The following is a 27,532-nucleotide window of genomic DNA, read 5'->3' as shown; positions in this document are numbered from 1 at the left end:
AGCCTGTTTCCCGGCCGGGCTCCCGTCCCACGCGAGGCGTGCTCCACGCCGGCACTCGTGACGGAGCCGCCTACGGGGCACCCGGGGGACTACGACTCCCGGCGTGCTTTGCGCGCGAGCCCCCGCCGCCCTTTGAACGCGGGGGAGCGCCGGGATTGCTGGGACACGTAGTGCCGGTCGGGTGGGTGTCTGGCCCCGCCTCCGCCCGGCCACCATTGGCCGAGGCCGGTCTCCGCCCGCCGCGGCCGGCGGTCGCCTGCCTCTGCACGGCGCCTACCGCAATCACAGCGGCCGCGGCGGCGACACCTCCGCCGGCAGCGCGGTAAGGGCCCGCCGGGGTCGCGCTGTCCTGGGAGGGTTCTGTCAGAGCTGGCTGGCGGCAGCCGGGAGGACGAGGCGGATGCAGGGGGAGCCGTGAGGGGTGGGGGGGGAGTGTGGTGAGGGAAGCCGTGAGGGGGGCGGGTATGGTGAGAGAAGCCGTCGGTGGGGAGAGTGTCGTGAGGGAAATCGCGAGGGCGGGGGTGCTTTGAGGAAAGCCGTGAGGGGGATCCGTTATGGGGATGTGCTGTGAGGGGGTGCCGGCCCGCTCCGCTCCCCGGCGGCTGAGCTGCCCGGGGGTAGGGGCGAGGGGCTCCGCCGGCTGCAGGGGAGAGGTCGAGGGGCGCTGGTTTCCCTCACCAGCTCCGAGCGCTGCTGAGCCCCCAGCGCTCTGCCGGCCCCCTCCCCGTTTCGGGGCCCGACGTTAGTCAGCGCTGGGGCCGACAGGGGCCCATGGTTGGGTCGGTTTGCAGACCCCCCCACCCTCGGCCTTGTGCCGCCGGGAGAGGGGTCGGTCTGCCCGCCGTTCTCCTGTGCGTTCTCGCCGCGGAGCGCCCGCCCGCATCGTCGGTGCTGCCCTTAATAATAAGGGGTTTGGCACAATTGTCCCCCCGCCCCTGTCACGGGGCCCTTCTGGCTCGGAGCTCTATTTGAGCTCGCCCTTGTGGAAGGGCTTCAGCGGGGAGAGGAGCTCAAGCGGCTCGTTCAGAGGGGCATTGCTGGCCCAGGAGAAGAGGGAGAGTGGAGGGGAGGCGGTGGCAGCAGCGCAGGTTTAGTCCCCGGATAGCACGTTTTTAACGGGGGAAAAGGATGGAGTCAGAATTTATGGGTTTTCTGCAAAGAGCTGATGATGCCTGAAAGGTACTGCACTGTGTCTGGTTATTTATAGCTGGTGGACAACCTTGCCATAACATGAAAGTATGCTTGGGGTTAGTAGCACCACTAGTTCCAATTTAGGATGGGACAACACTGCGTTGGGGTCTAAATTTGGGGGTTAAAACAAAGGTTGCAATGAAGATCTGAAATGCTCAGATAAACCATGGTAAAAGACGTGGAGTGTGGGACTCACAGGCTTTCTGCATAATCACTTCTCCAGAATTTCATTCTGTCCATGCTCTAAAAATTTCTGTTTGTTGAGCAGAAATGCTAACCCTCATCTGACCTAATCCTCTATCCTGTCCTGAATCGTGCAAGGTAATAAAGTTATTTATGCAGTGTTGCAGTAGCTGCTTTTTCTACCATCAGAAGGTGATTGTGGAGACTTTGTGTATTTGTAGACAGATCTGAAAGTAAATATCAGAAGCAGTTTTACTGAAGCCTTAAGATCTACCAAATTTGAATCTGGGCTTTTTGAAGTGCATGTAAAAAAAAAAAAATAAGCCCCCCTAAAACAGGTCTATTAGATTGTCTCCATCCTAGGATGCATAAGGAGTGATTTTTATTTTTATTATTTTTTCCCTGGTAAATGGTGCCATCTCTCTGCTGCTGAGAAAGAGGAATCTGCAAACAATAGAATGAACCTGATTTTAAATGACTTCTAAATACCTTTTTTTAACACTTAAAAAGGTGTAAAAACCATTCTGAGTTAACATAATTACAAGTTTTGTTTTTACAGTAAAAGTGACTTATACTTCTTCAGTAGCTATACTAAACTATTTTACTACAAGTTCTAATCAAATTAAGCTGATTCATAAAATGGTTACTAGTAGACTTTGTAAAGAACTGCTTTGCAACAGAGACCATAATCTCCCTGAAAATGTACCTTATCAGAGTTTACAGTGATATCTCTCTACCACTCTACAAGCGGACAAGAAAATCAGACTAATTCCACAGGGGCTTAATCATGGGTTTAGGTGCTTCAGTTTGCGTGGCAGCCAGCACAACATGTAGGCAGAACATTGCTGACAGAGAACTGCAGACATTAGTTTCCTGTGAGAAGCGCTATCGTGAGTCACATATTTTGTGGAAATCAGCATCTAAATATTACAGCGACAGGCAATATGCAAGCACTGTATGGGAAAAGAAATTGTGACTTGATTCTGAAAACTAGAAGGCTAGTGGTCATAAAAAGGGAAGCTGAAAAGAGAGATTTCCCAGAAAAAAATGGAGTGATCAGCTGATTATCTTAAGGCTGTTATTTTCACCCAAGACTACTGTTAACTTATTTCACATGAAGGGAAAATGGATATATGGTTTCTGTTTATATAGGTCTGGGAGGCTGTGCTTGAGGTATATTCGGAGTTTAAGCTACCAAAGTGTCAACATCACTCTAAACACTAGTGGAAAATGCTTTGATCAACTCAAACCCCTTTCTTTAGGGTGGTATCCTGCTGTTCTAAGACTTTTGATCTTAGTGGACGGTTTTCCCAAAGAAAAGTTGTGAACTCAGGGCGCTGTTGACCAGAAGAATTGTTCTAGCAGCAACCGTCCGCTTCCAGATGTGGTCTTTCTTCAGCATCCCTCTCTTATCAAGTCAGAGATGTGTGCCAGCCCATGGGAAGCAGTCAAGGTACCTCTGTCAGGCAAAACAGGATTTAAGGGCTGAGTGAATTGTTCTGGCAAGAGCCACCCAGTTTTGGCCATGCTTCTTCCAGGGCTGTGCAAACTGCGCAGCACCTTACCTGTGTGTGTACGTGCTGTGGTTCTGCGCTTGTAGATCTGATGCTGTACCCACTATGTCTGTGAAATGTGCCTTTTTCCTTATGTGCTTTCCAAAGCAAAGTTAACTAACTCTTTTACCAGCAAGACCAGGCAGAGCTGATAAAATCGTCTCCTATTTTTTGCCGTCAAGCAAAGATCTAAAATGATCTTGTAGTGAATTTTCAGTTCTTCCATGTAGTCTCACTGAGCATGCATTTATGATCTCATGTGACAGATCTTTGATTCCTTGCTTTCAGAAAAAGGCTTTTTATGGCTCTCTGGTAAGGTGGTCAGCTGAGCTGGTTTCTCTTCTAATATGACCTGAAGATGCAGTATGTGACGGGAACTTTCTCTTCTCAACCGCAGGTCAAGAACTCATTCAAGACAACCCAGAACACAATCTTTTAAATTGCCTGCCTGAGCAGTGAAAGGCTTTCTTTAAAACAAGGAGAAATACGGGAGGCTTTTTTGTTTGTTTGTTTTTGTTTGGGTTTGTGGGTTTTTTTCAGTAGTTGGACACAAGCAATGAAAGACGTATTCCCAATGCACGTATGCTTAACAGTTAAACCTATTTTAAATGTTGCTCAGAGAACCTTGGAGAGCTCAGCATTAATTAATCATGGCTTATTAGTGCATTGTGGTATGTCTGGGTTTTTCCCCCCTTCTTTCTGGTGTTAATTTGATTTAATTATAATATAGGAAAAAACAGATAAGTGGGATTATATGTCATTAATTAGTATAAAAGATGAGTTTTTTTCTATTTGGAAGAACCCATGACAAAACATATGTGTTTTTATAATACAATGCAAATGTTTCTTGGTGTTTGTTTGGTTTGTTTTTTTTTCCTTGGGCCTTCTGCATCATTCACAACTCTGTCACCGCAGAGGGGAGAAATCTGATGATCTGAATACCCACGTACCACATGGGAGGCTTCTGAATTCCTCGTGAAGGGCCTGCCTGAGAGGCTTGATAACTTAAGTCTTTGTTCCTGATCTGGCCCTGAGCTTTCCTGTTGTGGGCCTGTTTGCAGGCAGAATGCAGGGCTGGCATCTGGCATACCTGCGTCCCACACAGCACAGCCCAGTGCAGAGATACCGGCTGGGGTCCAGAGAGCTATAGATCTGTGTTCCGATACTCTGGTGCATGAATTCGTCAGGAAAGACAGTCCCATCAAACTGTTTTCAATTCAGGACTTAGCACTCCATAGCATACTTTTTTCTGAAGCTGCTTTAGTCTCCATTGTGCGGTATATCAGTAACTGACAGACGGTGGGCAGTGACTGTTTCCACGTGATGGATGTCTATCTACTAGGATCTGCCTTGAAATTAGCCATCATGTTATGTGACCCAGTGAACTGCTGGCAGCAACACGGCTTCTATTGGTATGTCCTGAATTCGAATTAATTATTTACATCTCAAAAGAGCTAAGCATCATGTGAAAGGATCTCCAGACCTTCAGCAATCATTTGAACCATTTATTTTCTCTGTGTATGTTTCATGTAAACATAAGTAATGTTTTTCGTTGGAGAAATGGAAAGTTGTGCTTTAATGAACATGTAAAAAAGCAGCTTCTCATGAAACAGATTCTGAGCTCTGAGGGATCTGTTTGCATGAAATTCATCTTTATAAAGTCAAACTCAGTTAAGATTTCTAAGCAGATCTTCTAAAACATATTGATTTTTCTTTTCTTGTCTAATATTTCATGAGTTAGATATACCTGCAACTGAATATTGGGAATGAATAGGCTTGTTGGCCCATGGCGTATTGTCATACTTTACGAAAGTTTTAAATAACTTGGTCTGAATCTTAGTAGTGCTGTAGGCAACAAAATAGGCAGTTTCTGTGGATACTGTAAACACAGTGTATCTTCAGTGCAGTTGTTAGTGTGTTATTTGTCTTAATCATCTGAAGAAGTGACGAGATAGACATGGTAGAGTTGCCGTACAAAGCCACGTGTCACTGTTTGGTGACAACAATGACAAGAATTTACAATTCTAGCTCAACATTAGAGATTACAACTGTCTATCAAACTGCAGAAAATTCTGCTTATTCCTTCATATCGGCTTAACTGCTGAAGTAGCTATTAATTCAACAAACCCCAAATTGTTAAATTAACATGTACTGTTCTTGCTCCCAAATCTCATAGTTGCAGGCAGTTACAGGAGTGGCTTATGCCTGAAAGATAAGTTTCCTAGATTCAAAGTGTCATAGCACTTAACATTTGGTTCTGCCTTTTCCTTTCTGTTCTGGAGTTTTTTTGTGTGGTAACAGCTCTTCCTGTGGGAGCTGATATGCTAACGTGACTTTCTTTACTTTGTGCTACCTCCATTAGAATGAAAAAAAAAAAAAAAAAAACCTTCCAAAAATATATGCAGTATATTTTTCACACTGCTGCTAGCAAGACAAATCTCAGTGACCAGTAGATCCAGTCTTGGAAAGACCCATACCACACGTTAGGTTAGCAGTCTTCACTGTGCGCAGCTGGTTCGGAGCGGAGCTGGCCGCTTCTCTGTTTCAGCCTCATTTGAGTGGCTGCAGATGGATGGTTTTGGCTGGTGGGAATTGAAGCTGACTTGGATACTGTTTATTTATTTGGTTTAGTGGTAGCTTTGATATTGTGTTTTGTGACCAAGTTGTATGGCTTGGGAGTTTCCAGCTTTTATTCCAGAGAAAACCATGCTAAAGTAGGCTATCTCTTACTGCAGCACATCTTGCCTCCAGAATCTCTTTTTTTCTAAGTAGGCCAGTGTAAAATCCTATCTCTCAGTGCATGAAGAAGTATGTAATTTTTGTGCATGTGCCAAAAGCATGCAGTTCTTCAAGGGTTTGCTTTATGAGGACACATTGGATGCAGCAGACATGAGATGGTGACCAGTATACATACACGCCCCACCCCCAGAAAAAAAAAAAAACCACAAAAGTAAACCTTCAATTTGATATGGACAGATTGTTTGCTTTTATAGCAAACACTTTATCAGACAGTCAGGGTGCCCAGGAAGTTCACTAGTGGGGACACTACTTCTAGTGCTCTCAAGAAAGTAGAAAGAGCCATTTCTGCATGGGCTCAAACCGCCTCTCTGGCGCTGCTCTGAATTTCCCGTCCACAGGCTCAGACCCAATTCTCTTGCTGTGCACCTGGTGCAAACACTTAACCATTGTGCAAAACAGATGAAAATGCTACTCTTTCATGTGGTACTGGTTCACACTAGCATAACAGGTTGCACAAATAGCATGAGGCTCTCGCAGTCTGCACTTCCCCCCAGCCCCAGCAGTTAGGGCTGTATCTGGTGCAGAACAGCGACACGGCCTCTCTCCACCGTCTCTGGCTTTGCAGGCACAGAGAGCGCTTGTGACACTCTGACCTTCCAAGTCCCAAGCAATTCTCCACGTCCATGCATCCTTGTGCCTACATCACCCGGGATTTGACTCAGTAATAATGGGCTAATTGCCAGCAAGTGGAAACCAGTGAATTACGTAAGCAGAGACCAAGAGAACAGTATTAATCTGAAAATTTTTTATCTGTGAAATACTTGATAGTGAGGCTTGCTCTGTATTTGAGGCATATTCATTACCAGCTATTATAAAGCAAAACAACCAGAGGGAGCTGAAAGACTTGGTTGTCCTATTCAGAATTGCTTTCAGTCAGATTTGAAAGCTGACAGAAAACTCTTGTAACTATAAGCAGCTTGGTGCTAAAGGAAGATATGACCAGAAATTGTACTGTGGGTTGAATGGTCTGTAAAACACAAAAAATCCCCACGAGCAAGAAAAGGTTATGGTTGTGGTACTACTGATGTTTGTGTTTGGTTTATTTTGACTGATGTCCTCTGATCTGCTTCTCTCAAACTTCTTCACTAGGTTTTTTTCTTTTTTTCTTTTCATCCCATTTGTGGAGTAAATAAAGAAGAGAGATGATATGGAAAGTAGTTGTGCTGCTGGGCTGTGCTCTGGGCATCAGCACATTCCCCATGGAAGAACCTGAAGATGGAGGCAAGCACTGGGTGGTGATTGTCGCAGGTTCAAACGGCTGGTACAACTATCGACACCAGGTAAGGACCACTGGTCTCACATGCTGATGCTGGCCAAACTCCAGAAAATGCCTGCTCTGGGACTCGCGGGGAGATGATAGCTGCCTAGACTAGTTCAGCCCTTCTGTCATTTGGGCAAGTGGAACTACTTCTAGGCTTCCAGGAGCGTGTGAAGTTTTCAAAACAAATAGCAAGAAGATTCACTCACAGCCTGGTCTTAGTTCTTGTCATTCTCACCCTGAGAATTCCCCTCCACTGCTCCTTTTACTATTTGAATTTTTTTTTTTTTGCTTACAACTTTGTCCATCCAGTTTTTCATCTTTTGAAACCTGTCGTTAGCAGGAGGAGCAGTATTCTTCCTCTAATCACCTTTCTGCATCCTGCGAGACGTATCATTTTGTTTAAGCATCCTATTACTAGGCTAGAGGGTCTAACCCCAATTGCAGTTGAACAAATGATACCTTGAATTAAACCTCGTTTTGAGACATATTTCACTACATTTGTTTTCCTCTTTTCCTTATGGTATGAAAAACCTCTCTTTCTTTTCTCCAGTTAAATCTGTGAAGGCTCCAAATGCACAGTATCTTGTTGTGGGGTGGGGGACATGCAGAAGGGGGGTCTTTTTAACCTGAATCAGCTTGCTCACTGTGTTCGACAGCATGGCCTCGGAGTTGTGTTGGCACAACAAGCATACAGTGCACCGAGGTGCAGAGATCAGAGTGAAGGGAAAGAAGAGGAGAAAAGGGAACAGGAACTCCCGAGTTTGACACTGCTGTCAAAGCCAGTGTGTTGTGGAATTGTGGTCTAAGTGTGAGTGTCAGGATGCACAGGACTAAATTTAAGTGATTTAACTCTGATTAAGTTCAAGACTTATAATCAGCAGTCAGGAGACCACGACAGTTTTTCCTTTTGGGGAATTCTTGGGCAGTCCCTTAAACAGCTTAATCTGCGCTTAAACACAGTCTTTCCTCTGTACTTGTAACTACCTCTTGCTTTCCTGCAGAACACGGTCCACTTAATTCTAATTTCTGTATATTTATAAATGTTAGAAAATTAGTTTACTAGACTATTGTTGCTTAATGTGAACTTGAACAGAGATTGAAACCCTAGTGTACAAAACCAACATTTTAAAAGTTAAACTGTATTAAATGGACTGGGTACTTACATCAAGCTGATTTGCTAGGCACCGAAATTTTTAAAGCATTTATTATTTTTAATGTAATTGCCTGTAAAATCTAGAGAGGCTTAATCCTCTCTGTTTGTGTTAATTGAGGAAGAAATGAGCGTTCTATGTGTTGGGCACATTGGGTTTTATGTATGTTTCCCCTCCCTCTCAGTTCACAATCAGTTTGTAACTTTCAGCACAGTGATGAGCTTAAAAATAAATGAACCAGACTGACAAGCTTGTTGCATCTGAAGAACCACCTGTTACTGGCAAATACTAGCTCAACACTGACAAACTGGTTTTAGGGATTTTGCCATCTCCTTGCACTGTAGATATCGCCTGATAATCATAGTTGGAATATTACAGTCTTAATATAAACTATTCCTATTTAAAATTAAGTCTTAAAAAAAAAAGATACTTTTAAAGTTGAAATTGGAAAACAATTATAAAAATACTAGGGGTGTACTTGATCATGGCCCGCCCTGGGGTGTCTAAATGTAATTACTGAGTTGTGCTCTGGTTGTTGCTATTGCTGTCTAACCAGTCTCGCTGGCTCCCTTCCACTCTAGGAGGAGTTAATACCGCAACATTCATTGTCTAAATAAAACTATATTTTTGAAGCTGTGGCTCATGAGAATTCCTTTTCTACAGTTGCCCAAGCATAGAAGTTTTTAACCTTTCTGTCAGTGAGACGGCAATGGCAAGTATATCTGCCAGGTGTAATGGAGTTATGAAGAACGCGAGATGCATATTTGCCTATTTGTTTCTAACAATAATTCTTTTGAACATGCCTGTTTCACAGGAGCAAATTAACTTTTGATTGTGGTCGTGGTTTGCACACAGTTACTAAGTAATTGCTTTTCAAGCTCAGAAAAATGAAAACGGGATTTCTTTAAGCACCTTCATTTTGAAGGTAACATGAACTAATAATGCAAAATACCTGCAGTGCCAAAGTGTTCTGAATTTCAGTGCCAGAAATTTCTGTATTTTAACTTCTACCACTTGCTTCAGGCACAGTATTAACATTTGGAATAATAACAAAAAAAGAAAATTAGAACAGCACTAATAAGCCTATCAAAGTTATGAAATCAGCATCGTAAGATAAGAGTCTGTGTGAAGGATCCTTCAGAATGGGGCTGAGCTCCTACTTACCTGTCCTGGGCAAGATACCGTGCCTCTAACTTGTTACGAAAAGAAATCAGTTCCCACAAGATACAGTGCGTCAGCAGCCTGTGCTGTCTTGCCTCACAGCCTTCTGTGGCCAACCCTAAGGGCCTGGCAGGGGTGAGCACCCGTGGTGGGAGGGCATACCGGGAGGCAGACCCAGCAGGTAGTCCTAGAAAATCCACTCTCTGTGCCATGAAGTGTAATCCAGAGAAGGGCGCCTTGGGTACCAGAAAACGGGGGAAACTCGTTCCCAGCAAAACTGGCTGAACCACAGGCTTTTAGGAGAGTTATACGGAAGAGGAGAGTTACTACAGAAATCTCAGGAGTTTATAACAGATTTTTGGAAACATTATGCAGACTGATCACCGTGTCTTTGTGTGTGTTAGTATGCCATACCTTCCAGAGGTGGAAGCAAAAGCACTGTAAGTAATTAGATTATTTGCTCAAGTCACTTGCAGTGGAGCCAGGAATAGGACTTGGACTTCCAGTTCTGTGCTTCATCCATCATGAAAGTCATTCCATAGTGAACATGCGCAGAGGCACATGTTATTTTTCAGTAGAATAATACCTATACTGTCAGAAAGTGAAGCATCGTGCCAGGATTGTGGAGTTGTGTAATTTTTTGCTTTCCAAGGGAGAAACTGTAGAAGAAAATATATTGTACCCAATTAATTAGTTTTCCTTCTGCCATCACCTTTCTTCCTCAGAACTTCTCTGTTCTGGCCTGTCTACAAGTGAATTAGTACATATGAACGTTCCTGTAAGCAGTTACTCAATGTGACACTATTTTATTACCGGACTGGTTGCTATTCCCTACATGCAACTAAGCACTCATAATATCCCTCTGTAATTTGAGATCTCAGCTGACACATCTCGTGAGTTTCAGTTGCTAAGTTCAGCTGCTCAGGGTACAGTTAATACACGATATTGTATGTTTGTATTACATTTATATTTTATGAGCTCCAGTTGTTTTGCATGCTGCCTACACACAACAGTCAAAACTCTGTTGCCTTCCGCAATAGTTACCTGATAGCAGGGTGTGTTCAGCTGACTAAACAACCATAAACGGAGAAGAAGAATATTGCACCTTCAAAAATATCTCTTAATTCCATACATGAAAATTTGTGGGGAAAATAGTCCATCATTGTATGCTGTACAGACCCCCTGAACAGTAAGTTTGTAAAGACTGTGCCCTCCTTGTAAATGCTGATTTTGCACCTGTAACCTCAAGGAATCTGAAACTTCTTCTGAAACTTGTGATTCAGCTGTCACTGGTCAGGATCCACTGTCAGTGGTGCAAGCCTCATGTGTAGACAAGATAAGGAAAAAACCACTGTTTGCACTTATCTGTGAGTGAGATTTACACCTTGTAGGCACTTGTTGCGTCTATGGTGGCTGAACTGAGACTTCCCTAATCAGGGTGATCTAAACTTGTCTTAAACATTTATCTTATCAAGTTCCTAAAATGAATTTTAAGTGTTTTGAATAGTATACATCCCAATGTCATAGGTTTACCGCCATTGCAAAGCTAGCTTGTACATCACCTTATGCTTGTGGCTTCTCAGTTCTTTGGTGGTTTTATGCATAACTCAGTGTTTTTGATTAGAGTTGCTTGGGCTGTGTGGAAGGACAATCGATGTGCTCCTCTCTGCTCCTCAACAGTTATTCTGACTTCTCTATGGCAGCTTTCTTATTACCAGACTGGCTGCTATTCCCTAAATGCAACTAAGCATTTATAATACATACCAGAAAGAGTACTCCCCCATTCCTTGGGAAAGCGGCTCAGCTCTCTACTATGCAAAGAGCTGGATGATACATCTCTGGAAAGCTGAGTGACATACCTGAGCAAATACAGCACTAAATGCTACTGGGCAATTTAGAGAATGAGCCGACAAACTAGTTCTCCTTAAAAGAAACAGAATCTTATATATACTTCTACCTCTCCTGAGGCAGAAGTGTGTGTGTATATACATATATATACACACACACGGACCAATATGTTCTGGATACTCCAATAGACATAGTCAATGGAAAAGCCTGATGTGAAACACAGTCTTAATTGAGGAGAAGAATCTGGCAAAATTAAAATGCTGAAAATTAAAAAAATTTGAATTTGCATGCATGGGTCTGTTTTCAGTTGTTGTTTTTAGTCTTATACTTACTGAGCTTTATGGGCCAGGGACTGTATTTATCCTGGGTTTTGCACACCACTAACCAGAGCAGTATCTTATTCCAGGACAGTCCTAAATTCTCCAGTCTTGCAAGTAACAGACATTAAGGATGCCTTGGCTGTTTGTCTTCAATTAACATTTCCTTACTGTGCGTACAAAATTATAACTGAAGCTATGGGAAAACCTTTCCTAAGTTCTTAATACAGTTAAGAGTTTTTGGCTGACTCACTGATATATGTTTAAGCAGGGAAGTGAAACATTCAGGCATTTCAGATGTATTCTTCTACCATGCTTATATATTAGAGTTCACTCTTTTTTAGGCTGTGGCGTTTCACTGTACCTGTAGTGGGAACAGTGCCGCTTTGCAATGAAGCTGACAGTTCATTACACATGCTTATTAGCCATGAACCTAGCAGTCATAAGATTGGAAGTAACCAATTTCACAGAAGTCCAGGCTTTTCCCTTTAGGCAGTATTTATGCATGTGTCATAAAATAACTTGATTTTTCCAAACACACACCCCCCCCCAAGTAGACTACTTAAAGACTGTGTCACTCAAATGCTTGAACAGCTGTATGGCAGAGGAAAGTTTGGGTGTTTTGGGTTTTTTTCCTTTTAGAATTTTCCCCAAATGCACATTTTGTGAAACAAAATGCCCATTCCAGGAAAATGGGGGAATTGCACCTCTGATCTCCATGCTTTCAAAATCTAGGTGTTAAATATTTAAGCAGATTTAAGCATAGATATTCCACAGAAATTTGCTGATGTAGCAACAGGTTTAGACTAACCTAGGGATGAAAGGTCTGAACTATGCCATTAACAGTGTCCGTTTTGGAGCTGGCATGTGAGGTCCGTTGTGCAGTAGCAGCTGTGCAGCTGTACCTTCTCTTCTATTCTTCTGTTCAGGACAGCTGCTACACACCCCAAACTGTGGCCACAAAAGCGTGATTTGCATGTAGTGACAATTTATCCAGTAAACGTTTATAGCATTCATTTCACATACTAAACCAACAAGAATAATACCGCCAAGAGATCTAGAACAATATTAGCTGTCTCCTTTAGGGTGATTTACAGGTAACGGCTATGCAAGAAATATTTCTGGAAGAAACAAGGCTCAAACAGCAGTATTTGAGAGGCAGTTACACATCAACAGGAAATACTCTACATTTACATACGCCTCCCTACTCTAGCAGCAGACTATTTCTCTTCTGGTTTTAGAAAAACATAAATCTCTATATGTGTAGGGTAGGGAACATATGACCAACATCAAAGGTGGCCAGTCAGGTCAGCTAATTCTATGCAAAAAAACCCCAACCGTTTACTCAGAACTGTCCTGCTGTAGCCAATGGAGTTTTAGCGGCAAAACATATTTTTGCTGCTCTACCCTATGTTGGTGTTACCATTATGCTACCAGCTGGTACAGTTCCTTTAGCAAAAGCATCAAAAGGCTGGGACAATCCCCAAGCAGTTAAGGTTGAGGGGAATTGATTACATTGATCTGTTTCCCTCCACACTAGGGAATTAATCCCATTTAAATTTACCACCAGTGTCTGCTTTATTAAGTAAGACGGGACATAGCGAGCAGTCAGTCAATGAATCAGAAGGAAGGAGAGTGGAGTCAAAAAAAGCTGACAATATGCATTTGCAAAGCTTAACTAATTTTGGGTACTTTGAATTAAAAACACCTCTGAAGTCCCTACGGGCCAGTCGCATGTCTGTGGGAGCACAGACACTTGCTGGTTGAGTATGTTGATATTACATTACTATAGCATGCCAAAGCATTTCTGTGTGTTGCCAGCCTGTAGCTGTTTCTGGCAGCGTAACAGAAGTGTATTATGTCTGGAAAGTGAGAGGAGATCTGTGATCTACTCATCAATCAGTGTGGAGATGCCCTGATTACTGATTTCTTCTACTTTTGCTTGCGTTGCTTCTGAAAATCAAAGACATGTTTAGTCAAACCTGCACTCTGCTGTTTCATATTATACGTGATGCCTTTATAACTCTGTTTAACCTCTACCTGTTGCCTTGTTGAGGCAGCAGATGGTATAATGACATACAAGGAAATGGAAAACTATAAGCAGTGAAGACTGTCTGGCATAGGCGGAAGAGAATGTAGGCTGACCTGTGGAGTAGGAAATGGAGCTGCTTTAGTTAGTAAGGACAAGTTCAGGGTTAGCCACGGGAAGAGATTTTGCTGTGGGAGAGTTCATTAGCATTGAATGTGCCTCACCCTGGCCAGAATCATGCACAGCTACCCTCACTTTTCAGCTTCAGCCACACTTAGAAGACCAAGGATTATAAAGTGACAGGATTTTACAGTGTCCTTTCACTTAAACTAGTCAAAATCACTAGTACTCCTAAATCATGGGAACTTACATATGTCCGTTTAAACCACTTCAGTTTGGTTTACAAACCAGAAAATTAGATTAGCTCAATAGAAGTAAGCTTTAAAGCTTGCTTTTTGCCTGCATTTGGAGTGTGCATTTGCTAGGTGAGACTTCTTCCATTAAATCTGCACAGCTTTTCTAGCATGTTGTAGGTTGTAGTTGTAGAGTTTAGGAATGATTGTTGATATCCCATTAGTTCATTCACAGACTGCAGCTCTAAAAGAAGAGAGTTATTTGGGATGGGGTTACTATGAATTTGGTGTTCTGATAGAGGTTTGCATTTACTGTAATATCACTTTGATGAGTGTTGTTATTTCTGTGTCACGGGAAGATGATTCTGTAAAGAAAATCTGCTTATTCATATCCTGTACAAGTCAGGAAAAGAGCCTGAATAGAAATTCTGCAATTCTGTTTTCCAGTGAAATCTGTTTTCTTGCTCTGAAGTTGCTTCAGTGTTACTCTACAAGAAATACATAATTGAAAAGGAAATTTTCCTTAACCAAAATTTTCATCTAGTAAAACAAAATTTAATAAAATCTTTGCAGACATGAGATTGGTAAACCATACTTGCTTAAGCCAAGGACAGTCTGATGCTTAGTCATGCAGGCTTGGTACAGAACTAGTTGAAATTGGTGGGAATCCAACTCTTCTCTTTTACTTGGCACACTTCGGATTTGTCTGTCAGTGCACAAGGGTTTCATTTAGATTTTCTCACAGAACATTGCTGAGAACCTTTTGTTAAATTTTGTTATCTGTACCAAGTCTGAAGCAACTTCTCGTTTCTGTTTAAATAAGAAATCAAAATAGGTAAATGAGAGAGAGATTTTAATCATAGTCTCCGTTATTAATGCAACTCCGCCTAGTTAGAGAAAGACATTGAGTTTTGGTTTAACCTGTGCATTTCAGCCCTCAGTCTTTTGTATCTGAATGCAGTTTCTTTTGAATAATAGCCCGCTCTTAGGCCTGCAAAGCTATTTTTCTTCTGGTCTCAAAGATTCTGGTCTCTGTTAAAGCCAGTAATGAAAATTTGCTTAATTTCAGGCAGACGTGTGCCACGCGTACCAGATTGTACACCGAAATGGAATTCCAGATGAACAGATCATTGTCATGATGTATGATGACATTGCTGATAATGACGAGTAAGTGATGAACATGCGCTAATCACAAACTATATGGTTACTACAAACATGCCATAGTCACCCATGTGTTTTGAATTTGTAGTAGTTTTATAAGAAAAGCTTTTAAAACCACCTGTGATATGCATAGAGATGTTTTATCCATCAGCTCAATAATTCTCCTTTGAAATGTGCTCACGAGCTTTCTAAGCCTTACTGCGCAACTCAGCATCAGTTGTGGGACTGAGGACTGCAGAGCTTCACTGTTATGAGAGTAAGTGATCTTAACTCCCAGGCGTAACAGTTTGCAGCAGATAAATAGCCTAAAACCACAAAAATAGGGAAGCTTTGTGTATGACTTGCAGGGCTTTTTTGAAAGGACATCCTCAGATTAATTCCCCGAATGTACATTCAACAAAGAAGTGTACATGTCCCATTCTTGGAGACTGTCTAGAGCGTATCATTGCTTTCTGTATGCTATTTTCTATATTGCTTTCTAATTCTGAGACAGCTTCAGCAAAAATCAGTGGACTTCAGCTGCATGGCAGCACTGGAAGCAAAAAGGAAAAGGGGACTTAGGGCAAGACTGAAAGTAGAGAGATGATAGTGTAAGAGACCACCCGCCTACATCTTCAGATTAATTGACATGATCTGAGATGGGATATTTGAAGGACACCTGAGGCAAACATGTAACTGTCTGAAGTGAAAAGGCCTTTTTATTCTGAGATCACTTGACACATGGTGCAATACCCATTACTCTCTCTCTCAGGCAAGCTGGCCAGGGAGGACAGTTTAAATGGTTTCCTAGTTGTTCTGTGGTCATTGTGTGGTATGTGGCTAATTACTCATATTTATTTTCCGTTTAACTTTCAGAAATCCAACAAAAGGCATTGTCATCAATAGACCTAATGGCACAGATGTGTATGCTGGAGTGCCCAAGGACTATACAAAGGAGGTAGGAATGAAACACCATTCCCCAGGGAAGGTTCAGTATTAGCCACTGTTCTGCACAAATCCTTTCAGCCTGTAGCTTACACTCCAAAATGCACATAGGATAAAGCCTCCAGCTTATTCACTTGCAATCTTTGGCATGAAGTTTGGTGTTCATAAGATGAATATAAACAACAGATGCTTTGAAGTGAAGCAGCGGTCATAAAAGTAAACCTTTACATTGTTTCTGTGCTGGCACACGACATAAAAGGAGGAAAAGTCTTGCATTCATAAATGTAACTCAATCTGAAGAACAGCTGTGTAAGACTAATTGTTTCATTAAATCAGAACGGTAATCCAATCACTTGGTGATTTCGTGATTCAGTGTCCAAGGGAGTCACCAGTGGCTAATACATTATATAGTGACAGACTGAAAAGGATGGCCAGCTAAACTTGCCATCCGTGCATGGATTCTGACTTTCAGAAGCCTTTCGAAATGAAGATTTTGTTGTTGTTTTTATGATCAGATTTAACTTTAATCCTCTTAAATCCTTAGGATGTTACTCCAAAGAACTTCCTTGCTGTTCTCAGAGGAGATGCGGAAGCAGTGAAGGGGGTGGGATCAGGAAAAGTATTGAAAAGGTAAAAGAAGAGGGTAAATTAGAGCAACTTGAGAATCCAGCAAGGCTATTGATGGTAATGCCAGGTAATTCACATTAGAAATACAAAGATTCTGGCTTCTCAAACTATCCAGCACCAAGAAGCAACTGCTGATATTTGGCTGGTATGGAGCCCAGTACAGATGAAAGTATAAGAACTTTAGAGGACAGTATCAACTGTATTAAGGTATTTGTTATTTAGACTATTGTCTTTTCAAGAGTTGCTATCCAAAGAGAGTTTTATTAATGTTTGGAGACGCCTAGGAAGGGTTTGCTAAGGCTTGGCTTAATGTACACAAACAGTTGTATTGGTCACCTGAGGTGGCGAGACTTAGCAGTCAGTGGCAGAGGGACAGAGATACCTTAAACAGCTCATCAGCTGAAAGAATGGCATGTCTAATCCCAGCCATGGTCTGTGGCAGATGTAAGGTTATTGAGGCCTTGAATGTAATGAAATGGAATTATAGTTTAATGCAAAAAAAAAAAAATAAAAAAAATCTTTGCAATTGAAAAAGTAGCATAAGCAAAATTAGCCTTGTAATTGATGTATTATGCTAAGGTATTTGTAAACTACATTACAGAAATGATTGTAAGTTTGGCAGTATTCTAATATATGAACAATAATAAATTGTAGACTGGCTAAGTAGAATGTAAGATCTCTAAGTAATGGGTGTAGTTTATAAAGGCTTATATAATTTAGGTGATTCAAGAATAAAAGCAATATATTTGAGGGCCTAATTAGAAGACCTCTTGGAAAGATACCTGGTGTCAGTCATTCATCTTGCTTTCACAGAGTTTGAGATATGAAAGCATGATGGTGTGCTGTATTTCTGACTCAGTACCGCTAGTAAAGAGTTATATTGTGCTATATTTGTCTATGTACAGTATATCCTGTAAAACCTTTAAGAATTTAAATGTGATCATTTGGAAGAACTAATGTAGTTAAGGAAAAATTGTGTAAGTGCCTATCTTCATCTGACAGTATAATTTTAGAGACAAAGCAATGAAACAGAGGACAAGAATCCTGCCCGGGCATTGGGGAGAATTAAAAAAATGAAGGAACAGTAGTTGAATAAACTGTTGCTCTCAATTGTTTAAACTTCATCCCGAAAAGCTGAGAAAGAACATGATATACGCAAGGCATACAGGCAAGACGTTACTAAATTGCTGCACAGTTACTAGAGTGTTCTCTTCTAGTAGCTGGAATGAGTCAAGAGGTGACTATAAAGCATTTTTCATTTTAAGAAAAGTACTTCAGAGCACACCTCACCTGTGAAAGCTTGATGTTGTAAGTCAAATAAGGGAGTGGCTCTGCAGAGGGCCAAAGATTGTTAGGAAGACAATTTGAACCCACATATAAAAGTCTTATTTGCATTTCACCTTGGTTGAATTTTTTGCACTTAGGCTCAAGAGTGGGAGCCAGAAAAGTGACGGCCAGCCCTTCTTTGTTGGGCGCTGTTGTGTGAATTTCCAAGTGGCCTGACTTCTGCTACTGGGTGGGACAAGAACTCAGTTATCCTCTGCCCAAAAGGCATCCAGATTGTCTTCCAGGTTGTTCCCTAACCAGCAGGCAGACAACGTCCCCTTGAGCTGTTGCTGTCATACTTCTTTGCAGTCAGGAAAGAGCAAGAGCAAATACATATTTCTGTACCACTGATAGAGAGGAGGGTTTGGGGGTCTCCTTCCAATCTGTTCATGTTATTTTAATTGTCCCTGAACACAGTGTAAAAACAAAAGCTCTTTGCAGATCTGTCTGTTAGGGCAAGACTTTAATATCACCCAAACATGATCTGCCTGATTTAGAGCGCAATAAAAATGTACAGGAAACAGCGTACTGCACAGACGTGAGGGAATCAAAGCCTGTGAGCACGCAGTGCTCAACCAACTGCAGAGCCGCTTAGTCCAAACGCCAGTCTAGCCTAACAGGTGAGTTTGTACACACATCAGTTCTTCATGGAGATGTAGGCTGACACTGGTTTGGCTAAGTATAGCCATACAGATCACAACAAAGTAGTACATGTTTTTATGGTTTATCCCCGTGTTCCTGGTGCCTCAGTATAACTTAGTTATAAAAGCATTCCTTTTTTACCAGATGGCTACAAATGACCACAATATAACAGATTCTTCAGATAGGCATTAAAAACCAATTGTGCTCCCGCCTGTACCCAACGTACCAGCCCCCACCTGACCAGCAATTAGTTTACAGTTTGAAACGTGAAGTGTAATTGCCGTATTCCCCATGCTTGAGGGACTAGCCGGTATCCCTGTTTTCATGCCTTTTGCAGACACTCATCTCCTTTCATAAGCACCCAAAGCAGTATGGTTTGGGAGGAAAAAAATATTACCAAGAAAAGGAGATGTGTCAGCTGTATTATTTTCAAATATTGACATGTCTTGGCATTGAGAAGCAGATGATTGTTGTTGTAATGAAGATTAGGTTGGAGAGGCTAGAAAGAATTTGTTTGCAATTTTTTCCATTTCAGTGGTCCCAAGGATCATGTGTTTGTTTATTTCACTGACCATGGAGCTCCAGGACTTCTGGCTTTTCCTGATGATGATGTAAGCATTTTGGGGGATTACTTTGTCATAAAAACCATACTTTTAGTGACATACTAAAATAATAAATAAAAAATATAAAAGATGAAAATATTCAATGCACTGCCATATTGAAGGGGGAGGCAGAAAAGGAGCAATAATCTCCTCATCCCCCCAGTTTGGATTTTTTTCCAGTTTGAATCTGAAGCATTCAAGTCGAGATTAAGTTCTGTCATTTAGTATTTCATTGGGCTTTGGTGGTCCCGACTGTTTCACACAGGTATGACTTGCCTTTCTGGTGTACTGTACGTATCATCTGGGACAATTACTCAGCTTTTCCAGAGCGGTAAATACTAGAACATTGTATTTCAGAAGGGCAAAGCACTGGCTAGATTTAATGGGAAACAGTAAACATATTCACAGTAGTTAGTATTTATTCCTATTAAGCGAATTGTATGTCTACTGAACATAAGTGGGTTTAATATAAACCTTCTTATTTTGCAGCTTCACGTGAAGGACTTGAATAAGACTATTTGGTACATGTATCATCACAAAAAATACCGGCAGGTAAACAAACATATCAGAAGTTTTGAGATTAAAAGAGCAGCTGTCATGGGAGAGAGAGATTCATTTTGGGAGTCTGAAGCAGGAGGGAGCTGTTGCTACGCAATGAAATTTGGATTAGGATTTTGCACTTAAAAGGATTGATCCTCTGCAGATTTTATCTGCATTTTTAGTTCACTGTATATTTGCAGTCAATGTTGAGATGTAGTACTGCCTTTTGATAACGGTATATGTTTTGACCAACCACGGAGAAACAACATCCGTAACTACCGCACCCTCAAAATACGGACCTGACTTGTTCTTCCTGTGCTTTTTTCACTTCAGACTGCACTGTTATTGCAGGAAGTTTGTATAGACCTCATGTTTCTCTTATAGTCACTAATGTAGTTTAAGAGACTGTACCTCTTGTCAGAAAATTCTGTGCGTTTATTTCATCGCAAGTGGTTTTAAGCAGAAAAATTACTATTTAGAACATTTGAGTAGCTTGCCTTATCTAAAGCAACTTTCTGTGGTAGTCTGTCTAATGTTGTTGGCTGTACTTAGGAACACCTGTGTGGCCCTTGGTTCTAGAAATACTACATTCGATGGCAGCACATTGCTGTGCGTGAAGAGTGATTGTGTATTTCATTTGTGCTTTGTACATGAGGCAGTAGGTCCCCGTGGGTTCTGTAGAGATTACTAGCATCTTTTCATTGTGATTATGTTTTCCTTTTCCATGTAGTTTAGTACCCAAAAATGAAAGTTGATCTGTTTGCTTTTGTGTTTTAATTTCTAGCTTTATGGATAGCTTCAGTTTCAGGGATAGCAGGACAGGCCAACTAGCTACAGCTGAAAAGCACTGAAGGACTTTTCTCCGTTTCCTCATGGAATTTCTTAAGGTCTCTGATTTATTTCATAGATGGTGTTTTACATTGAAGCATGCGAGTCTGGATCTATGATGAATCATTTGGCTGATAATATCAACGGTGAGCAATCAGTTAACTTACTGGACTTAAGTGTCACAGCTTGTCACAGACAGGACCTAAACAGATACTGTGTCAAGAACAGGTTCAAGGCACTTTTATGTCTGGTTTTAGCAGGGAAGCACAAGAATCAGAGAAAGTAGTATTTTCCATTTATGGAAAGTTCCTTTTAAAGAATTAATGGAGTGTTATGAAGACTTAACAAGGCTTTCAGTTTCTTGCAAATGAGAAGTTGAAAGAGGATTTCTTTTCAGGAACTATGTGGCTGCCGTTAACTGGTAGCAGTTAAGTTACACTGCCATTTCTTAGCCTGCTAAGAGCAGGTGTGAAGTTCCTGCCCTCAGTTTCATTGAGTAGCAAAGGCACTGGAGACATCATTGCCAGGCAATTTTGCTACACTCATTTGCACAATAGGCCAGGAAGCGGAACTCAGATTTTTCAGGGTTTCTAAGCTCTCTGCTGCAGAGCTGTGAGCTCAGCCTCAATTAGGAGGAGGAATCACAATCTTTTGAAGTTCCTGTTCCATGGCAGGGAGACCGACTGCTCTGGCTTTGTTGTAGTTTTGAAGCTGTGATTCCAGGGAAGACCACCAACCTGCTTATCCGTGGCTTCCTGGGTCTTTGGCCCTGGAGTATGCTGCCTGGCACCCACCTAGATTGCTTACGGCCCTATCAAGGCTTTACACAAAGTGCACACAGAATGTTTCATATTGAAGATTGTTCAAAATAAATGCTCAGTGAATCAGCATTTTCCCAAACTTGTTCTATTAGAAAATTCCAGTCCAGGGACTCTCTGGTTTTACCACCAGCTCTGCCACAGACTTACAAAGGCGGAACATTGACGATTTATGTATTGCACTACAAATCTGTCTTTGTCAGCCTTCAATGGCGAACTTACAAAACTTAACTGGTTACTCAGTAAGCATTTTAAGGGGTGCTAAGAGCAGCGCTTTACTACACAGGCAGGATTTAAGACTTTTTTTGGGGCTTTTGCACTTCAGGTACATTGTGAGTAGAAACAACACTATAGCTATATAAAAGCATGCCTAACGCTTTTTCATTTTGAAACCTGGACTTTCTTTCGGTTACACAAGTATGCTGAGTTGACTTTGTCAAAAAGTCAAAATAGCTTTTGTCTTAATAATACCTGTAAAGACGCATTTACAGTTCTACTGTGTTAGAGATGACTTACTGGGAACGCTGTGCTTGGGGCAGATGTTGTAGAGGTTTGGTTTGCTTTCCTCTCAGTGCAGAGCAGTATTCAAGCAAGGATATTACTTAGAAGGTGGCATTTTCTGGAAGAAAAGATGATTTATCTGATTTACTCCAAGTTTGGAAAGAGGTCCTCATTATTGTAATAAAGAAAATGAACATTAATGGTTGTTGGTGCATAGTCTTGTCAGGCAGTTCTTTGAATAGTAGATTTTCCCCAAGAAATTTATATTCTTCTTTAAGCACCTGAGACCACACGTTTGGCAGCAAGGAAGGAGGTTTTAGCACTGAGTCTGACCGAACAGAGTGGTTAACTGGCTTCTTTCCTTCCTGCTATTTAGAAGTAAATGACTGAAAGCCAAAATACTTGGGCAAACATATCATGTGCAGCGAAGTACTAAATCATGTGGGGGTTTAAATATAAGAAAAAAAAATAACTTTCCGTTTGTCTACAGTTTATGCAACAACAGCCGCCAATCCCAGAGAGTCATCCTATGCATGTTACTATGATGATGAAAGGCAGACTTATCTTGGGGACTGGTACAGTGTGAATTGGATGGAAGATTCCGATATGGTAAGTTACTTAGCTCATCTAAGTTTCAGCATGAAAGAAATCACTAGGCTTTTTAAAAATAGCTCTTTTACAGGGTTTATGAAAATCTTTGTTTATTATATCAGACTAAAATCAACAAATTGAGTTGGTAAAAGTATTTATCTACTGTTCAGAACCATATATAATCTTTATTTGTTTGGGCAACTAAATTTATTTATGAAAGTTTCAGAAACATACTCTTTTGCTATTTATAAGATTAGAAGCTGTCTAGCTTCTAGTGTCAAATTCACATAATCTTGATTTACTAATCTGAGACCACATCTGCAAATTCGTTAAACAAATTGGGCGGTTCAGTAAGTTCTTCCTCTGGTTCAGGGATCCTTAAATACTGAACTGTGGCTAACCCATTTGTTAGCATAATGGAAAACAGTATTAATGAAACACATCTGGGATTTGTGTGCTCGCCCACTCCCTTCTTGCCCATTTGCTGGGAGATTAGGAGATCAGTAAAGGCAATTTGAGAACGAGCTGTCAAACCTTCATTTAATTTTTTACTTTTATGTCTTTTAAAGGTTGTATAGCTCTTGCACTATGTTTCTGCTACATATTGTCAGCTAAGACCTTTTCCAGGTTTCTTTGCGTTTTTAGAATAGCTGAATGTAAATATCTGTGACCACATGGAAGTTTCTTCATGCAGGAGGATCTAAGAAAAGAAACACTCCACAAGCAGTTTCAGCTTGTGAAGAAACGCACCAACACCAGCCACGTGATGCAGTATGGAAACAGAGTATGTATTTGAGTGGGCTTCCTGGTCAGGTATATCTTTAAAGCCTTTTATGCCTTATACTTTTCATCCCTAAAAAATAAAACAACACAACACTAAACTGGAAAGTTTGATTTAGAAAATGAAACTCTTCATATTTCAGAAGACCACTTAGGATTTAAAAGACAATGATCCTGATGCTAAAGGATTTACAGCCTTGTATTATGCTTTAATAAAAGGAGTCAGGGTACGAGCTGTCCTCAAAGCTGTGCCAGTTATTAACACTTCAATCAAGTATAAGAAGGGTATTTATCACTTCCGGGCATATTACAAATATTAATGAATTGTTAAGTACATTGATCCCTTGAAAGGGAAGAGCTGAGAGGTGATGTATCATTTGTAGTAGTCCCATTATTCAACGTGTTAATAGAAATGCAAATTAAATATTTGTTAAAAAAAAAAGTAGTCAGGTTACTTAACCTGATGGTCTTTTTTCCCCTCACAGTGAGTTTTGGAAATAAAAGGTCCCTGATTTTTGGCAGCCTTGACCTTGTATTAAAAAGCTCAACATGTGCATGCACACACACTTACAACCCTATGATCTCCTTTATTTTCTCTAATAAAGCAAGTTTAGAGAGTTAGGTTTGCGTGGCAAACCAAAGACAGACTACCTACTGGAGTGATTGACAGTTTCCATTTGTTTCCTTTGTAACCTTCAGAGCATCTCCTCCATGAAAGTGATGCAGTTTCAGGGCATGGGGAAGAAGTCTGTCCCCATTTCTCTGCCACCTGTAGAACACTATGACCTGACTCCTAGTCCTGATGTACCTCTTGCAATCATGAAACGAAAGCTGATGGCTACCAATGACATTCGCGAGGCTAAGAAGATTGCTGCAGAGATGAAAACACACCTGGAGGTAAGCAAAAAAAAAAAAGTTCGAACTATACATCGGGTCAGATTGAGAAACTGCTTCCAGTTTTTGAAAATTGCAACGAAATTCTGACTGATGGTTTACTCCTCCTTTAAAATTCAGCCACCTGTTCCACGAGGCACATTCAGTAGTGATTATCTAGGCAAGTGTAAGCACATGTAAAAGTTAGTCTCACAGCTTCTACTGTCAGGAAACTCCTCATCTGCGTCCAAAGGAATTCTTGCTGGGAAGTCTCCCAGTCAAATAGCTCCTGCAGAATGGTAGCCAGTATTGCTGCTGTCAGTCTTCTGGCAGAACACCAGGACAGTGAGTGATTTTGGGTGCCAGGAGTCTGTCTCCCTAGTTTTCATTGGTGTGTTGAGACAGGTCCAAAAGACTGGGCTAAAAATAAATGGCAAATTGGGTTCTTTAAAGAGCCCAAGAGTTGAGGGAGGTTTAGAGAAAGAAATTTAATTCAAAGTCTTCAAATTAGCTTTAGAAAAAGCATGTTTTAAGTTCTTGTTGTTCTATGTGCAGGTGAAAGAATTTATCCAAGAATCCATGCGAAAGATCATCGCCTTAGTAACAGGATCAAAAGACCAGACCAACCAAATTCTGTCGGGCAGAATGACCATCAGCAATTATGATTGCTACCAGTCAGCGGTGAACCACTTCAAAGCTCATTGCTTCAACTGGCACTTGCCCTTGGTAAGTCAAGCATTAGATATAACCTGATACACGTACCAGTAAGACAAGTCTAGTAGTCCTAAGCAGGTCTGCAAAATCAGCTTTTATTGAAAAGCTAGCTTGGGGGCAGTCTTACAGCTTAGTTTTGGAGAGTGTGAGTAACGTTTTTGGAAGCAGGAAACCACTTCCACTACGCCTGTAGATAAGCAAGGAGATTACTAAAAACAAAACTAGAAATAATCCTTACCTTTTACTAGTTAGTGCTGTCCCTTCATCAGCTCCCTCCCCAGAAATCCTAATATTAAAGAAGTCATGCTGTATTTCTGCTTGAAGCATCTCTACTAGCGAAACAGAGAAGCAGCACCACTGCTGTGAATTCATAACCCTCGTACGTTCACATTTCTACATTACGACTGTCTGTTGCATAGCTCCTTGCAGAAGCCTAGCTGCTACACCCATGGTCTTGTTCAATTCTTGAGAGTGACTTTTTAGTTTAGGGGTTTTATTACTGTCTAGTCTTCCTGGGATCCCAGTCGAGGATCAAATCCTGTTTTTCTAACCATTGTTTAGACAAGAATAAGAGAGGTCAGTTTCTATTCCTGAAAACCCAGTCCTGATGTCAGGCAAGGTTACCTAAGCAGACAGTGGTGTGTGGTAGGATGAGTCAACAGCAAATAAATTTATTTTAGCAGAAAGCAGTGGGCTTATGTGGCAGTTAGTCAAGCTTTAAGTACTGCATACAAATCAAAAGCAGATGCACTCCTTCAGTTGGAGCTTCTAATCAACCAGGCTGTTAGGAGGCCACATTGCTCTGTTAAACTTTTAGTTCCTCGTTAGTGTTTTTTTGTTTGTTTTTTTGTGGGTGTTTTTGAATGAAGTTGGTTAGATACGTGAGCCTTGGCTAAGGCAGCATTGTGCAGCAACAGCTGAATTTACCTAATGAAGTTCAGAGAGCAAAGTACACAGAAGATCCATTAAACCTAGTACTACATTGTCAAGACCAGCAAATAAACACACCTCTGAATTACTTCCATAATTTAGTTTGGATAAACCATGCCTGCTCTCCATCGTTGATGTTATTAACAATGCTTGTTTATTTCAGTATGAGTACGCACTGAGACAGCTGTACGCCCTGGTCAACGTTTGTGAAGGAGGATACCCCATAGACAGGTAATGAGTTCCCAGGCCCACTGTGGCTAGAAAAGTGGAAGCTAATAGGCAGATGAAGCATGACAAAGCTGCTCACTTGTTCTGCTCCACTGACTATTTTGTCAGTAAAGTTATGACTCTAAAGTTACGAATGCTAATTTTGGAAAACACATCATTATTAGTTCCCTCCCACTCATAATGATCCAGTTCCCCAGTAACCCTTTAATTTCCTTGTTGGAAGACCCTCAGGGGAAATTATAGCCAGTTGGAGGATCCCACTGCACTGCATGGCTGGTGTGTTTTACAGGACACGGGTGTTGTCCTGTAGTTCCTGTATGATCGTACACTGAAGCCGGGTTGGGAACTGGCATATTTTCTCCTCTGCCCCCTCAGCTGCTGGCTCAGAACACCACGGCACTGCGGGGTTCTGGTGCGGAAAGGGAATATGGTCCTAGGGCCTTCATCTCTGAGCGCGTGGTGGGAAAGCAGGGAAATAATGGTCCAGCTGAGCCTTATGGTGGTGCAGTTGGGGCAAGGGAAGCACGGCATTGAAATTCTGTCTTGGGATTTTTTTGAGAGAGGATGGGATCCCAGTTTGTGAGTCACGTGAGAGGAAGAAAAGGGAGAGAGGAAAGCAGAGGGTAGGGAATGGGAGGATGGACTGGTAGTTTAGGCAGCGTGCACACGCAACCCAGAAGGTGAAGAACTGCTGCCCCCACTCCTGGTGGCATCCCGCTGCAGTCAGTTTGGGAAACAGTTTGAGAGCAGACACCTGAAGCATTTCTCATCATGATTGTTCTCTGTTGCAGAATATGCCTGGCCATGGATCAAGTGTGCCTTGGGTATTGATGGAAACAACAGTCCTTAATATAACCCTTCCTACCAGTGATAACTTTTTGTAACTGTAATAATCCAGACTTTACATGCATGCCAACATGAAGAGAGTCATCTGCTGTACTGGGACTGTGCTGGGAGCTGAGGCTCCTGACCATGAGCAGCAAAGCACTTGCCAGTGCTGTCCCCTGCACCCCCACCTGCTGACAGCCTGCTGGTTTCACAGAGGCATTTTGGCAACCACCTGGAGCTTTCAAGATGGATGATTTGTTTCAAAGCACGGGGCTTTTAAGAATCTCTGGGTGAACACTACAAGCCACCTATATCTATCAGTGATTGCTAAGTCTATGTTAAATTTAAACATTAAGTCATTAATCCTGGAAAAAAAATTATACTATTGCTAACTATTAGCTTTTTAAAACAGGTTAATGAATTCCACTACAGTGACTAATTTGCAGATTGATTGAAGAGTGAAGAAACCAAAGCTTGTTCTTTAAGTTTTAAGTCCTTAACAGTTTAAAGAAGTGAGTTGCATTCAAGAACTATCAGATGTGAACAGCACAGTTAAACTGTGAACAGTAGCAGTCTTTGTGGGTAGAAAACACTGTTTCCCAAAGAAAAACACAAATATCTAATGCTGTAAATTTAGCAGTAGTATGCTACAATGAAGTGTATATACACACAAACCTGTGGGAAGTCACAGAGTACAGGAACTGCCTGTGAATAAAAATAAAGTTGACGGTTTCATCAACCCACAGGGCAATACAGTGTTATACATCTTGTGT

The 27,532-nt window shown here is 41.5% G+C and overlaps 1 protein-coding gene across 2 annotated transcripts; it reads left to right on the top strand.

Moving 5' to 3' along the window:
- Positions 1-223: 223 nt before the first annotated feature.
- Positions 224-27,510, top strand: LGMN (legumain). 2 transcript variants are annotated; one of them, XM_054200753.1, is made up of 14 exons: positions 224-322; positions 6,816-7,006; positions 14,916-15,013; positions 15,863-15,944; positions 16,476-16,561; positions 19,062-19,137; positions 19,618-19,680; positions 20,576-20,642; positions 22,306-22,424; positions 23,101-23,190; positions 23,886-24,083; positions 24,615-24,785; positions 25,867-25,934; positions 26,723-27,510. In XM_054200753.1, exons 2-14 carry the CDS (start codon positions 6,869-6,871, stop codon positions 26,760-26,762), a joined length of 1,296 nt encoding a protein of 431 aa, XP_054056728.1. In that variant the 5' UTR covers positions 224-322; positions 6,816-6,868; the 3' UTR covers positions 26,763-27,510. The 2 variants fall into 2 exon arrangements, with proteins under 2 accessions (XP_054056728.1, XP_054056729.1); XM_054200754.1 differs by having other exon boundaries at positions 265-322; positions 6,862-7,006.
- Positions 27,511-27,532: the final 22 nt, after the last annotated feature.

Source organism: Rissa tridactyla, chromosome 4 (genome assembly GCF_028500815.1).
Source record: "Rissa tridactyla isolate bRisTri1 chromosome 4, bRisTri1.patW.cur.20221130, whole genome shotgun sequence".
Classification (NCBI taxonomy): Eukaryota; Metazoa; Chordata; class Aves; order Charadriiformes; family Laridae; genus Rissa; species Rissa tridactyla.
This window is presented reverse-complemented; position numbering and strand designations above follow the sequence as displayed.

Coding starts and splice junctions, on each gene's coding strand:
- LGMN (XM_054200753.1), top strand. CDS start 6,869: ATGATATGGAAAGTAGTTGTGCTGCTGGGCTGTGCTCTGGGCATCAGC. Junction 7,007..14,915: donor GGTACAACTATCGACACCAG/GTAAGGACCACT, acceptor GCTTAATTTCAG/GCAGACGTGTGCCACGCGTA. Junction 22,425..23,100: donor GGATGGAAGATTCCGATATG/GTAAGTTACTTA, acceptor TTCTTCATGCAG/GAGGATCTAAGAAAAGAAAC.